This window comes from Coffea arabica, chromosome 4e (genome assembly GCF_036785885.1).
Source record: "Coffea arabica cultivar ET-39 chromosome 4e, Coffea Arabica ET-39 HiFi, whole genome shotgun sequence".
Lineage (NCBI taxonomy): Eukaryota > Viridiplantae > Streptophyta > Magnoliopsida > Gentianales > Rubiaceae > Coffea > Coffea arabica.
The window spans coordinates 12,386-28,698 of NC_092317.1; the positions used below are offsets into that span (position 1 = coordinate 12,386).

Consider the following 16,313-nt stretch of genomic DNA (forward strand, 5'->3'; position numbering starts at 1 on the left):
GACTGCAAACCCAGGCTCATAATTGAATAACGTGATGAATATTAAAACACAAATTAATTCTCGACGATGCTACAAGTTTGATGCTTTTACTTGTTCAATAATTATAACCATGCCCACGTGACATCATGTGCTGGGCTGCACTGAGCCAAGTCAGCGCACTTCCGCATCAGCAGTTTTTTAGGGAAAACTACTCGCTCTATTACTCTTTGACTGCCGTTGGCAGCTCCATGGCCTTGTCCTCACAATACAATACAGTACAGTGATGATTTGCGATCCCTCGTAACATTTATGCCGGCTGGGCTCCGTGCGCACGCCATTGTACTTGTGTACTAATCACACACCTAAAACAAAACCAATACTGCAGCAGATAATGGCAGTCCCAAACGGCTAATCTCACCACGAGTAGTAAATAGTAATGGCAGGCAGCATGTGCGATCGTAAAGGCAAATTCGTAAAATGCCGCCCGGACTGGATTGGATTGCGCTCATAGCATGTGCAATTGAGAAAGCATTTTCCAGACAGTAATAGTACCTCCCAAAAGCAGTACATGTTTATACAGCAAGATACGTGCCTGTCCCTCCGCCCAAGCAAATCACAGTTAAACCAACAAGAAGGCAGAAGCAGATGTCATCTTGAGTATTTGTCCACCAGTGCTTTGGCTTTCTCTGGAGCGAAGAACCGAGCCTGTTGAGAAGCATATTTCAAACACGTTATTGCTTCGGCCTACAAGTCCAATAACGAAAATTCTGACTGCATTCACTGACTCGCTCTGCTTTTTCACATGCACAATGCATACAAACAAATTCTGATCGTGTGCACAAGTATATTTTTCTCAAATCCTTTGATACTGATGATCTGTTAACAACAAACTGTAAAGCACACCCGACTGAATGCACGTACTAAACTACAAAGCTTGACATCGCTCCAAAACATGTACAATATCACAACTTCATATGCAAGAGTTCATATGCACATATCTAATCAAGGTATTTGGCAGAACAAAGGTCACAAAGAAAACCACAGGATACATTTTCTTCAAGAACAGTTGAGACTCTGTACCAAAAACCAAGCTTCATGTATCCATTAGATGAAATCAAGCTTGACTTGTTTAAGCTCATCATTCTTTTTTAAGTGTCAGGCCTTGCTCCAAATAGGTGGCCTCTTGTTATGATTTGTCTCTCAAATATAACAAAAAACTCGTCACTTCTTTGAAACTTCCCAAGCGAGTTTCATTCAAACAACTAGCAAAACATCAATTGCGAGTCAAATTCTGAAAGCCATTTACATACTTGCATGAACATCCTTTCTGAACCACCGGCATTACCATTTTCCTTCAAGATGATACCCTGCATTAAAAAATCAAGCAAAATGCTGACTTTCAAGATTTCTACCTTCTTCAAAAAAACTCAAAAGAGTGTATATCTGTTACATGAAAGGAACTCATTTCACAAAGAATCGCAGTCAACCAATCAATGAATGGGAAAAACAAAAATACTTTCAAGAATTTCGGAATATCAGGTAAAACATCAAGCAATAAATCCTTTTGGACAATCTAGTGTAAGGATCGGCGCACCTTTGCTAAGTAACCTCTAAAATCATCAGGATGGCTAGAAATAATTTGATCATAAACAGCTACAGCATCACTGACATGCCCCCAATCTGAGTAGGCTTTTCCAAGAAGTAGGTCTACCTATAGAAGACATGCAAAAGTAATCATTACCCCAACAGAATACGCAATCAAAAACATATGCAACAGGGAATGAAACAGAACACATGTTGGAAATTAAAATTCTTTAATTAGGATAATTACAAAACACGGAGGCGAGAGAGAGATATCTCAAAAATTGGGTAAAATATAATACATGCACAAATACTTTCCAAACAGAGTTTGAAGTAACAGATGCAACTGTCAACACGCAGCAGGCATATTCCTGCGGACAACGGTATGCAGGATGTGAGGGAAGAACTAAAACTAGATTGCCTTTTACCCTCATTAGACGGCAGAAAACTTGGGTATAGACTGTGTCTGTTGTTTAGATTGGCACGTATAGAATGAAGGGCTACATTACTTGTCCATGGCTACTCGATGGAAGGGGTAACTTCTCTAATTCAAGTGTTTACTTGTCATGCATGTGCTTAATATTGCCCATAAATAAGCCCTCATCTTTCTACTTTATTACCATGTTGCTCATCTAAAAAAGCAGTAGTGAATGACGTGGAAGAAGCCTGAGGAACTCAAAAACTGGTGAGAATCCAGTGCCCCAGTTCCTCCAAAACAGTTGGTCTATGAAGGGAGACTCAGGGCTAAAAGGCATAGCCCATGGACAGCAGGTAAATATTCCTACAGTACCAATTCCCAGAATGGCAGGATTGGTTATCAAATCCACAGTCCGTCTGTTAAAAATGATGGAATGTTTATTATGTATCAAACCCTAGGTACTTCATTATGTTGATTTCTTTGTACCTGAAAACTATTATAGCCCAGGCGCTAAGCATTCAATCTCTTTACAAAAGGCCATATCAAAATCTAACCGAGAATAACGCATCACATATGAATGGCCAGCATGACACTGTAAATCCAAGACGTCTGAAAAATAGTACACCAACTGATTAGTATACCGCACATCATAGGTAGAGGAAGAGGCTTACTTGAATGGGATCCAATTGAGAGCTTTTCTCCACTATGCTGCTCTCTGCCTCAAAATTATTGTGAACATTTTTCTCATTATTCAGCATCTCACGAATTGGAAGAAGCATTTGGACAGCCTGCATTGAGCAGAAGGAAAGTATAGCACTGCCATTCAAGACACAAGGGCAAGAAAAATACCTACTCCGCAAAAATGTACACTGCAGGTCACTGCCAAAATTGTATTCGACTCAGTCAGTTATTGTTATAACTTGTGAAACTTGCAACATCAGCAATGACCCACAGTCATCATTGATGTCACTAAACTGTCCTGCTGACTGATTCATATCGTCTAGATAACCAGTTTCTGAGGCAAGACAGAGTTAAACAGATGCAAGAAGGAATCTATTTCGCAACAATTGCAGCTGTGCAGTCAGATACTTGTTTAGGACAAAAGTGCCACTTCAATGTCAACAATATTTGTATTTCTTTTTTCTCCCTTTTCTTTTTGTAGTTAATTTTTCTCTCTTCTCTCATGTGACCAACTAATCTCTCCTCTATGCTATTATTATCTAAATATTGTATTGAATCTTGTCAAACTTATTCTTTATTTATTTGTATCTTTTTTACTTTTTCTAATATGAAGTAATAATGCTCACAAAGTCCACGTTGTAACAAAGTATATATTAGCTATGCATATAGAATACTTCACATAGTATTTAAAGTAATACATCTACAGCTTATACATAATTAATTATTAATAGAAACAGAATGCAGATCTTAGTAACATAATGTTTAATCAACTATGCATAATAAAAGCATAAATAAAAATACTAGTCACTTAGTTTATTTGGTATGTACTTTTAGATATTAAGTAATTTACAATTCTAGAGTTTGCTAATATCTGTTTAAATAATATTTATATAAACTTTTGATTACGACAGGCATATGGTATTTTCTCATGCTATATAGTTTGTCATGAATTTCCTAATGGGGCAAATAAATGAATAAATAAATATATCAAACAAGAATGAAAGTATAAGTAAAACAAAGCTACAATATTATAATAAGCATATAATTATTAATACTATTAGGAAAGTGAAGGAAATAGTGACACAAGAGAAGACTGCAAGTACAACTGCTGCAAGAAGACTGCATGTAACATGTTTATGCATTTTACATTAGTAGGTCAACCAACCTCGCCAGGTTTCTTGGCAGCGAGCAGTGCATTTGTAAGACCACGAGTTACTTCAAAGTCAATAGTTTTTGACACCTGTAAAAATATGTTTAAGCCTTGAACATTTCTTCAATTATGTATTAAACAAGGTACTGACATCAAGCAATAGATTTTTCACAGTGGCTTTCTCTGCATGGCACCAAACAGAACTGGTTGTTCTAACTAACTATGAAAAAAAGGCAAATCAAAGTAAAAAGCCAAACTACAAAAGACATGCATTGAAAAGAACTTCAAAAGGGTGCTCCAGTGCATGACCTGACAACAGCTTGATAGCAACACCACACAAATCATCACAACAAGAAGCTTTCCCTGGTTTTTATGGTGAAAACCATCTACGGTAACCTTCTACCAAGTATCTCATACAAGTCATTGTCCCTCGAACCTAGTCTATAATATGGAAACTTTTACAGCATCAACTATCACAGAATGTGAAGCGTCCACTGAATACAAATAGCACTAACCATTGCCGAATTTCTATAGGCCCTGGCACTTCCTTCATAATCCTTGAGTTCATATTTAACTTCTCCTAGCAATCGGAAAACATCAGGATCACTTGGTTTCTTCTGAAGAACAAACAAGGTAAATTCGTAATAAGAGTGATGGACTAAAAAAAATCGGAAGACTAATATTTCTGTGTAAGTTATAACAGGTTAATCAAGAAATACCTTCGTCAAATCCTCAAGGAGTGAGGCAGCTCGATCATACTCTCCTAATTCAGCTAGTGTTACTGCAGCCCCCTGAAAACCAAATTCAGAAGTTTGAAACCATGAATGTTCAAAAATTGGAAAAGGTAAAAAGACAATACCGTTCTATGTGGTGGTAATAATTAAACAGAATGGACAAGACAAGTATTATAAGAGTGTTGGCAGTTGTTATATGCATTCATTTTATCCACAGTAAACTAAATGTTCAATAATGCAGGGAGATGGGTATATTGAGAGGGCCTTTCGGAAAGAAGATGAGGGAAATTCTGACTTCCTAAGCAACTTATAAGAGGCCTACATATCATTCTTAACCAGGCAAAACCTGCGGTGCTATCAGAGCAAATACAGGAAGAAAAAAGACTACTTGCTAGGCTGCCAAGAAGCAAATATCCACTCCCCACCCCACCTCAGCCTAAAAAAAAAAAATGAAACACCATGCACCAGCTGTGATTCAAGAACACAATAAGGACTATTCTGGAATGCTAGAATTGGGAGAGTTCATTTTGTTCCAGTTTGATACATTATGCTAGCTGATGCCACACATAACCGTCAACCTGTCATTGAGTTCTATACTTATAATGATGTTAAATACATACTTGAATTTAATCCACCACTGTTTCACTACTATTCCCCGTCTTTTCCTGCCTCACCATCCACCTGGAGCCTCATCCCTTCCCACCTCCTCAGTCCACCTGGTTCGAGGATGGATGCATTTTTAAGAAGCCATATGCTCAAAAAATTGTCTATCTAAAGTTTGTAAGCATTGTAATTTGTCATTTTGGCTTTGGAATTTGCAAGAAAATGGATATGACGAGATATGAAAGCTAGTAACTAACTGATTGTGTCTGAGGGCTGTCTAGCCTAAAACTTATGGAGGTTCACATAGTTTTGCCAAATTCCAGCTGAGAAGACTACCCAAAAGAATTGTGGACTTGACAGGATTATGTCAACAGGGTACTGAGTGAGAAGTCAAGCAAAAAATATGGATTTTTTTTTCTTTTTTGGGGTGGGGGGGAGGGTGTGGAGGTGGGGTGCATGAAAACTGGTACTCAGGTGCAGTTAATTTCAGGAACCAGGGAACCCCACCTCGATATTGTTATGGAGGTATATAGAAACCTTTCCATGATGAACGTAGCTAATACTAAAACAAATTACCACTGGCCTTAAGTCACTAGTTGCAGTGAACACGTCGCCATGAAGCGTGTTCACCATGTGATATTTTGGTTTGCTGTAGGTTATCAGAGAGACGATTTTAAACGGGGAAAAGCCTCAAATGAGTACAATGACACGAATTCAATGATACACCACAAAAGTTAATCAAATGACTGTGCAGACACTTGAGACCATACAGAGCACATTCAGATGAGGCCATACATATGAATCTCAAACATCAAAACTCACTTCAAGAGCAATGGGATTGTCTTGGGAGATGCTCAGCGTCTGCTCAAATTGCTGCAGCCTCTTCTGGAAAAGAATCAAATGGTATAGTATCCAAATGCATACAATAACTTTGCACTTAACAACAAAAAAAAAGGTATATCTAAGTGAGGCCTTTAAAACACAACATCCAACAATGAATCAACAACATTTACCATTCAACTGCACCAACAATTCGTCCAAAATAGTTTCTTAACTAAAATCAGCATAATAGCCAAACATAATTGGCAAAGGCTCTACATCTGACTAACCTATTTATTATACACCAGGAACATGTTAAGACCCAGTTTGGTGTAGTGTTGACAGCCCATTTGAGAGCAGCATTTGAACAAGATGCACAAATGCTAAATCCACATTTAATCAAATGCTGCTCTTCCCTAACTTCTGTTCACATGATTCTTCAACCACAGATTTCAAGAATCTTGTTGGGCAGATGCTACAACAAAACTTTTTTATGAAACAGGTTAACAGACTATATGTATGAAGGCATATATGGATGAACCATTTTTTTAACAAAATGCTATTAGTAAATTCCTTTTAACAAAATGCCTTTTTTTTCCGTACAAAGCTATGGAAGAAGAAAAATCTACTTATGTGCACAACCTAACTCATCCAATTTCTTTCCCAAACATCCAAACAAAGAGAGAACTTAAAAAATTTCTCTTCTTTTTCTCTCCTAACTTAGATTTTCTCTTCTTTACTTTCCTCTAATAACATCCCAAACTTAACTTACTGTACATTTCTAAGCACACTTTTTCTAGCAAACTACATAAAGGCATACTTTTTGTGCGTTCTAAACTAGAAAAGAAAAGTAAATTTCAAACCGTCTGGGGGGGAAAATTGCAAGCTGTCTGGAAAAGTAAATTTCTAGACATGTCCAGCATTTTACCTTTAGACTTTCTCTCTCTTTAGCTGAAAATTTTTCAACAACAGTGGTGGCTTCTTCGGTCGGAGTAATTCTGGAACAAAAAAAGAAAAATCATGATCAAGTTGCCTCTTTCAGTACCACAACCGGTGGATAGTTCTGAAGGACAAATGACAGTAAAAATACAGGATACACTATAATGCTTAGTTATTTTGAAGCCTGTGTGAATTGATTCTCAAGTAGAAGGTGGATTTTGCTTTATTTTAGCTAAGCAGTTGTTGCAAGCCATATAAGAGCACAGGCATATTTAAGCAGCACCTCGAGAGAAATGCTTTCTGTTTTCATAGAACTCGTGAACATGATCATGCAATTCATAGTCCCAAAATGAGCCCAATGAAGTAAAGATGCATCAGAATTCATGTATTTCACAAACGAATCAAATGAGTTACAAATAGAGAACTTTCCTTCCCATAACCTTCCAATTTAGACCAGTCAAGGAAATTTGGCAACAATTTATTAACCATTAATAGGCCATTATGTACTTTCGCGAGAAGAAATTATCCACCCCAGTACAACCAGGGAACATTTTTCCTGCATGACTAGCAAATGCATCTCCTACTCTTCAGTATGATGTCTATATTGACATGAAAGAAACAGGAGGACTAACACTAACATATGGTAAAAGGAAATTACACATTAGACAAACTATAGAAGATCTGAATGAATTTTGAACTAAAGCTTGAGGAACTGCATAAGCCTTACTTTTCAGAGGGAAGAAAGTCCCCAAAAGCAAAAACAAGTCCAAAGATCAAGGCTGTGACTGCAGCTCCAATCTGTCCAATTCAAAATCATAATAACAGATCATATCAGAGGTGTAAACTACACTGCCTTTTAGACCGTAGTCAAAAAATACATCAGCTCATGCTGGAGTATTACCTTAGTACCCAGTCCAACAGTATTACTTGTGGGCACAGTTGGAGTCTCGTAATCAATTGCTCCATATTGTTCCTCTTCTTCTGCCTGTTTTTGCTGGAGTGCTGACCTAAAACTTAAAGAAGCATTATTCAATAAATACTCCCTCTGTCCCAAATTCATTGACGTGTTTAGGGACTTGTGCTTTTTTTAAACAGTGCCCAAATGTTGCTTTAGTTTCTCTATTTACCCTTCAATATACTGGTGATAAGAAATGGCATAAGTCAAACAAAATTGATGTTGCACGCTCTGTTGATAAAAGAGCCAAGAGTTTGTTGCACGCTCTGTTGATACTAGAGTTAGTGCAATTCATGCTCTAAAATTGTGTACAAGACAACAAAACACATGGGGCCCAACTCATTTCCTTTGTCAGTTCATACTCACATGAAACGCAAATGTGTGCAAACATGCTCCTTTTTTCCATCACATGTATCAAGGTGGTGCAATTCACACATGGATTCTTAACAAAAGTCAAAAGAAATCTGATGGGCCAGCACCTGAGATTAATTGGAAGGTATAAATGGAAACTAGATGAAAAATTGTTTGCCATATTTAGAAAGTGACATATTTTGGGACAGACCAAAATAGAAAGCATGACACTTTCAATGGGATGGAGGAAGTAGTTGTTTAAATGCAGATGGTTAACAAGGAAAACGTCGAAAGCAAATGCAACAGAAAATCAACAATTTGGCAATTAGCTACTAGGATGACACATATGCCATGGTCTTGGTAAGGGGAAATTCTGCAGTTAAGTCTGACAAAGGGCTAAACAATTTCCAAGATAAAGATTGCACGTGTACTTACAGTTTTGATGGTGGCAGAAAATAAGACACCATTATAATCAACTCGAAAACCTTTATAATTTTTAGCTATCATAGTAAAGGTGATTTCTCATGGTGCTGTCATTCAAACGATCAAGGGATAATACATTGTGCTTAACAGATGTGAGACTTGATGGAACTCTAATACAAGAGCCGGAATTGTACATTTAGATAAGAAAAGGAAAAGGGAAAAAGACAAGCTGTTCTGGGACACAACAACAACTGTGGCACAGCAACTGCACCAGCATTTGTGCATGTAAAGAAAATCAAACTTGGTCGACATGAACAGCAGTCTATTACAGTAAACAAGAATGAAGACATTAAATCAACAATAAAGGTCATAGTACGGAGCACCTTTTAACTGCTTCTAGCCGTTCCTCAAACTGAAAGTCCATGGGAATATTCCCTGATCTTCCATCACTTTGAGAACTCAAAAGCGGTGCCTCTGTTGAACCAGAGGAGGAACAGTATTAATGATGGTGTAGAACTATCTCGATCAAGAAGATTTAGAAACACAATCTGTTGAACCAGCAAGAAGATTCACCTGGCTGATCATTGTGGACATAAGTTTCAAAAACCAAGAAGATTCAAACAAAACACTTGTGGTTTCAGGGGTCCAACAAATTAATAAATAGGGAAAACATGGATGATTGCCCATAGTTGGCTATATCAAAGTTTCTTTGTTTAATTTTTAACAAGAGACAGAAAAGAACAATCGCAATAGCAACGAATAAAGTTGACAGGTCATACTGACTCACTTGAATCAAGATTTGGCTTCGGCTGACTGATCAATAATATTATTTATGCAGCAACAAGAATCAGCTCGAACGCAAGTAACATTAACCACACAAGCGCGCAAACAAACCGAGAGAAAGAAGTAATGTTTACTCACGATTAGGAATGTTGTTGGAGCGATTAGAGGATGATTTCCTGCACCAAATAATAGTAAAAATCAGAAAACAGGTTATGTGCAAATGATTTTAGATGAAAACTACACAAAGCTAACACTGGCTCATGAATCCATTTAAGTGTTCAAAAATATAGAAAAAAGATGGAGTGGGTCAATAAACTTTCCTTGCAACTAGACATATAGTAGGTACACCCAATTAGCTAATTTCCCCATTTGCCTCTCAATCTCAATTCAGGCTTTTGAACTATTGATATCAATATTCAGTTATAGTTAGACCTGCATTTCCTTAGAACCCAGCAATGTTTGAGTTTTGGCTTTTAAAAGACATCTAATTCTTGCACCCCGAAGAGGGGGGGGGGGACAAAATGTTGTCATGCAAAGTAATATAGAATTGCACGCTCTACAGGAATCTCAACAATCGATTGTAAATAAGGAGGTAGACAGCAAAACGGGGTTAACGACATAGAAAGTACCACATGACAAAGTTTAAAGTCGCACAACGTGACAACTATGATAAAAAGAATCAAGATAGGCGTGGGGGGAAATAATTGAATGCCAGCAATATGATAGTACTACAATGCAATAATGCTTTTTCAACGTCTGTTATGTGATGGGAGAAGGGTCGTACAGCCTTGGAAGGGGGAGGGGGAAGGAAAAGAAAGATGATAGAGTATAATAACACAGAAAATGGGAAGGATTGTAGCTACCTTATTGGTGGCACCGAACTCTTGCTGTCATCCATTCTCATTCTCGTTGGTTTCTGATGAGAGTCAAAAACAAGGAGAAAGCCTATTGGTCAGGCAATAAAGCAAAAGACTGAATCACATTTTGGTGACTGCTATAGAGTTGGCAATGAAAACATACGAGTTCTACACCGAATTTGGTGTCATAGGTGAAGCAACCAAGTGCTAGTTAGTTAGGAATTAGGATGTAGTACTAGTAAGTAACTGACCATCAGCAAAGAGATACCAAGCAAGGCAAGGCAAGCTCCAGTTACCCCTTTTTTTTTTTTGAACCAGTTCTACTAGATTAAATTAAATACGGTTGTCAAACAACCTAAGGATACCTTATCCTTACTAGTAGTAGACAATGGAGGACTGGGTTTTGGACCAAAGCCCCGAGCCGGGGGGTTTGGAGTTGAACTTGAAGAGGGAGAAGATGATGATGAATTTCCCGAATCGGAACAGTGTAATCGAAATCCAATAAGCCGGTGCGGGTGCGGTCCCCTCGAATTACGCGAATAATCAACAGCAAATGAGAAAAAAGGAGATGATATGTTGACGACGCGGTGCTTCCTGGAGGAATCGTTGTTCCCTTTTGCGGCGGTGGTAGTGTATGCAGTGCTTCCATGCACAACTACGATGCGTGGAGAAGAAGCCGTTGCGGGCATGGTCATCTTCAATGCACCCTGTCTTTCCTGGTCTTCAAACTCTGGAGTTGAGAACTCGTTGGTGGCTCGATGTCCACCACCGGAAGCCTCTTTAACTGAGAATAAATCCAGACAGATGGATAAGAAAGAAGCCGTGCCTCCTGTTACACTTCATTCTCTTTAGTCGTACTACTACTAGCACTTTAATGATTAATCCCCGTACTTTACTTTCACGAGTCCTTCATGTTTATGCCTGTGATTCCTTTGTTCTACTAGGGCCGCTTGGTAAGAGAGTTTGGGAATCAAGAATTGGAATCACCGTCATACTTGTTGCTGGACAAAAGGGCATGGTATTGAAATTTGGAACGAAATCACAAAAGGGTATGAGTATTGAAAAATTGGAATGAAATCTAAAAATGCGGTGACTCTCAAATCTCAATTCTCGACCATACCTGGTTAATTACCAAATTTGATTCCCAAATAAAGGGATAATTTCATACTTGGTTATTATAATTGCAGTCACCTCCCCTAAGGTTATAAAAATTACACTTACCTTTCTTGATGCTATGATAATACCATAATAGCCTTCACAAACTTTACAAATTTTATGTGAAAAATAATTTTAAAAGAGAAAAATGAAAATTCTTTTTTAGCGATACTTCTTTATCATAAAATTCTAGCGTCATCTAATCTAGTATATTATACAGCATTCCTAATTTTTTTAAGTAGATTTATTAATCAATTTATAAAAAATCTACCAACCAATTAGGGCTGCATTTGTTAAAATAAATATTTTAAAAAATTACTTAACCAACAAAAATGACCTAAGTAACAAAAAAGAATGCTTTCAAAACATGGTTCTAAATTTTCCTGCAAAAAAAAACGAATTTAAAATTTTCACCTAACGGATAACGGTGATAGTTGACTTTTTAGCATCTAATTTGTTTTACATATCAAATAGGGGTAATATTGGATATTCATTGATTTTCTTTTTCCTTCCATCATACTTTTTATAAGAGATTTTTCGTAATTTTTCAAACATCAGGGAAAAGTGGCTGCGATTGTTATAAACTTCATGAGAGGTTTTTGAAATTATCCCCTAAATGAAATATAAAAATTCAAGAATAAATGGAAATCTTCTATCACCTAAATCTTGCTTCCTACTCTACTTTCTCTCTTGATCACTCCTACATCTTTATCGGACTGCCTCCATTCCTTCCTCATCATTCCGTATAATGCACCTTCTCACCTTATCTTCTTTTTCATCACCGACATCCGATATCGTTTTTCACTTGTCTTCTTATTTCAAACAAAATTCTGCTACTTTTTCTAGTTTAGTAAAACTACAAGGAAGTTCTTTAAAAACTTGACTATCAACAGAATTTTCATCTAAAAACAACAATTGACGATGATGAGGTTTGACGGTGGTTTTAACTACAAAAGATACATATTTTTTAGTCAAAGAAGATGATGAAATTTGATCTATCTTAGATTGGAAAATTTTGGAAATCTTGAGACTAAATACAATAATTATAGGAGCACAAAAGTAGTACAATTAATTGTTATTCTATCTTTGAGTTTGACAGTAGTTCTGCCTCGAGAAAGAACTGCTATCAGTTGGCCGGTTATTTAAAATTAAATATGCTGTAACAATTCTGTATCATGATGTACATGAGATGAAAAGGTACCCAAACAAAATAAAAAATTTGTTAGAAAACGTGTTTATAATTTAAGAAAACTTTTTATTTCTTAAAAATGACTATCCTAGCGCATTTTGTTTGGGCATTAGGTAATTAAGCACAATTAAGATTTTGCATGATTGCATTTAATATGTTAAGATGTGTTCGATTTTATGCATATAAATTGATTTTGGAACCACTTGGTAAGGTTTATGTTTCGTGTATTTTTCTGTATGGATTTTAATAAAAATAAAAAAACACAGTTCATTGATATATTATTTGGCTTTACATGGGAAAAGAAACGTTCACAAGAATGAGGCTTGCTTTCGAAGCACAAAAAAAGGGCAGATTTCTTTAGACGGGGTATTATTTGCAAAAATAAATTGATTTTATAATAAATATTATATCTAAATTACATTTTTATCTTCTTAACCACCTATTTATCTTACATACATTGTCATGAAAAGTGAAATAGTATTATTTTAAATAATTTTTCCTAATAGTATTCTATCCATAAATTTTAATTTTTAACTACGTAGTTAGTGTTTGGTGGTGAGAAAAAGGGAAGGATAATGGAAGAAAATAACTTCTCTACGAGTTTTTAACCGGAAATTTATAATGCCCACCACATTTTTTTTGTAGCAACTCTTTTCCTTGTAAAACTTTTTTATGTACAAATTAATATAGAAATGTTTCAAACAATTGAATTTCTTTTTCAATTTTTCCTTTCTAAACTATTTATTCCACCCTAAAGAGCTACATAAATTTGAACATCTTACAACTTATAATAAAATTATTACATATTTTATCCTTATTTTATACAATTAATAAATTAGTAATTTGTTTAATTTATATTACATTTTATATTCTTTTTTATATCTATATATGTGTGAAATGGCTCATACACATGCAAATAATACATATATATATATGTTATATATCTATATATTTATATATAAACTTATTGTTAAAGAATGTGAGTAGATTTGAGGTAAACAACTCTTCTAATATGCAAAACTATATATATTACATGTTTTTATATATTTTAACTTTAAATACAAAAAAGAAGAAATTCAATATGGAATTTTTTTTAATTAACAAACAAACTAGCCAATTTTTTTTCATGACTTTTCAATTAAACAGGCACAAGCATTTGTATTTTTTTGCATCATTTTCTTTATAACCAAACACAAGCAAAAAACTTAGATCTTGTTTAGATTATTATTTTCTAGAGTTTTTATAGAAAATTATATTGTAGTGATTTGATGTATGTGAGGTGAAAAAATAATTGAGAAATGTATCCACAAAAAATGTATAAATTTTTTAGAGAAAAATTGCAATCTAAATAAGGCGTTTGTTTTATTTTTCTATATGTCACTTCATTTCACTTTTCACAAGGCACGCTTTCTTTCACTGCTTTTCCATCATATAAACAGGGCCTTTAAAGAATACACTTTCTGGATTTTTTTAATGGTAACCTATAGCCCAAAGAAGGATTTTAAATCCCTTTTGATTGCCAACTTACCAAAGACAGGTTGGTTAATTATTTGGACATAATTGGCCTATTACCAACCAAGGCTTGATTGGATTTTTATTTATGTTGGAAAAGTTTTATAGTATAATTTTTAGAGAATATTCATTTGACATCGATTTTTAAAGAATAGCTATTATTTACACAAAGTTATTTATTTGCATTGCAAATATATTTTTTAATATAGTTTTTTTATCTTAATACATCACTATAAAGTGTTACAGTAATTATTTAAAATAATACTTTAAAGGGATAATTTCAGAAACCTCTCCTGAGATTTCTAACAATTTCACTGAGCTCCCATAAGGTTTGAAAAATTACACTTACTTCCATTGATTTCATAGTTTTAGTAACAAAACCTTAAAATAATATTGACTTGGACAATTTTTTAAATGAATATCAAAAAATGCATTTGTGGAATGAGTTTTAATTTATTTTCCTATACAATTATAAGATTATTTAGTATAATTATAAGAAAAAGGTGCCACATTCTTCATGTCCATATTTACTATTTGATAAACAGTTATATTAATAATTTTATTACTATGATATGATATTTTTGATGATATGTTATTATGGATTTAGATTTAAAAGATAGTAAAGAAAATGTTGAAATAATTCATTTAGAATTTATAAATTTTTAGAGTAGTGGAATTATTATAATTTAATAGTGCCTTTGGGCCATTTCTTTTTTATTTATTGTTAATTTTAATACCAAAAAATAGAAAACAAAGATCAACAAAAATATTGGATTCCATATAAAATTAAGAGCGAATTGCGCGAAATGTCACTAAACTATTTCAAAGTGCCGGTTTTGGTCACTAAACTTTTTTATTAGCGCGAAATGTCACTGAACTAGTAAATCTATACCATTTTGGTCACTCCGTGTATTTGTGCCGTTAGGAGAGACGGAAAATCACTTTTTAAGGGGTAATTTCGTCTACACAATAGTTAAAAAATTTATGCCCTCATTCTTCTTCACCCACAACCATCCATCACCTACATTGCCACCCACCGCCATCACCTCCACCTCCACTCTCCTTCCTTTCCCTTTTTCTTTCTTCTTCCTCCTCCTCCCTCTTTCACCATTTGTAACAAAGAACACCCTTTATCATTACTTACCTTTCCTTACATTATTTATCATTACTTACCCTTTATCGGTCAAGAGCACGAAACTAACCTTTCATTGGATGATCGATGGACAGTATATGCACAGGACTCACGAAACTAACCCACAAGAAAAACGGCAGCAAAGCAGAAATTCAACTAGACAGGATTATTGCTCTGATGCAGAAAGGTCAAGAGCCAGGACTGAAAAAACGAGGGCGCAGATTACTAACCTCAGTTCTGATTGTCCGCCTATTCAGGAAAGGACCAAGAGGGAAAGGAAACCCAGTGATATTGAAGTAGAACCTTCCGCCACTGCTACCACTCGTGCTGCTGATGGCTTTTCCGGAAGCAACTACCAAATTGACATTCTTGATTACTTTGGGTTTTAATTGAAAAGATAAGCCATTTAAAGGTGACCCACCAAGGAAAGCAGTAGTGTTTGATTCTCCTGAAGATGAATGATTTGGCAATAAAGTGGACTTCGGCGAGGTCAAATTGATGCCTGCCACCATTTTCAAATAAAATTTCCTCCCACACTCCCACTCCCCAAATTAGTGCCAAATTAGCGTCAGCTCAGGTGAGGCAACGCAAGAGTTGCAAATCTAAATTGTGGCCGGATACAGAGTAAGGAAGGAAAAAGCTTCGGATAGAAAACTTGAAAGAGGGCCAGAGGTTTTTCAGCTAAGAAGAAATGGGAAAAACGAACGAAGTAAAAACAAGAAAAGCAGAGGAGGAGCTGCGGAGGAATTGGAAAACAGAGGAGGAAGAAAAGAGGTCTGGACGAAGGACGAGAGAAAGAGGGGAAAGAGCATCGGCGCATCTCTTTTGCCGCTGCTGTTCGTTTTTGCGCTCACCGCCACTGAAGCCGCCGCCGCTCGAAGGAAGCCGCCATCACCTCCCCAGAATCCTCCATCACCGTCGTCTGCAAATCTTCAATCGAACAGATGTGGTAAGTCCTCTTTCCCCTTCAACCGAACAAATTCTGTTTTCTCCTCAAGCTTAGACCTATAAGAATCTCAAAACCGAGATTAGCTTATTGTGATTTGTATGTT

At 35.8% G+C, this 16,313-nt stretch overlaps 1 protein-coding gene across 8 annotated transcripts; it reads right to left on the reverse strand.

Moving 5' to 3' along the window:
- LOC113739541 (uncharacterized) lies at positions 1 to 15,721 on the reverse strand. 8 transcript variants are annotated; one of them, XM_072046799.1, is made up of 16 exons: positions 15,492 to 15,721; positions 10,639 to 11,057; positions 10,280 to 10,332; positions 9,555 to 9,592; positions 9,017 to 9,107; positions 7,806 to 7,917; positions 7,632 to 7,702; positions 6,894 to 6,963; positions 5,969 to 6,031; positions 4,529 to 4,600; positions 4,325 to 4,426; positions 3,825 to 3,899; positions 2,650 to 2,766; positions 1,574 to 1,690; positions 1,290 to 1,346; positions 1 to 684 (listed from the first exon to the last, which is right to left on the reverse strand). In XM_072046799.1, exons 2-16 carry the CDS (start codon positions 10,966 to 10,968, stop codon positions 628 to 630), a joined length of 1,425 nt encoding a protein of 474 aa, XP_071902900.1. In that variant the 5' UTR covers positions 10,969 to 11,057; positions 15,492 to 15,721; the 3' UTR covers positions 1 to 627. The 8 variants fall into 8 exon arrangements, 6 of the variants coding, with proteins under 6 accessions (XP_071902900.1, XP_071902903.1, XP_071902901.1 ...); XM_072046802.1 differs by lacking the exon at positions 15,492 to 15,721 and having other exon boundaries at positions 10,650 to 11,400; XM_072046800.1 differs by lacking the exon at positions 15,492 to 15,721 and having other exon boundaries at positions 5,969 to 6,028; positions 10,639 to 11,400.
- Between the last annotated feature and the right edge of the window lie 592 nt (positions 15,722 to 16,313).

Excerpts from the sequence above, each read along its gene's own strand:
- LOC113739541 (XM_072046799.1), bottom strand. The coding sequence starts at position 10,968 with ATGACCATGCCCGCAACGGCTTCTTCTCCACGCATCGTAGTTGTGCAT. Across the intron at positions 10,333-10,638 it reads CTACTACTAGTAAGGATAAG|AAACCAACGAGAATGAGAAT; the intron begins GTATCCTTAGGT and ends GACTCTCATCAG. Across the intron at positions 685-1,289 it reads CAGAAAGGATGTTCATGCAA|GCTCGGTTCTTCGCTCCAGA; the intron begins GTATGTAAATGG and ends GCTTCTCAACAG.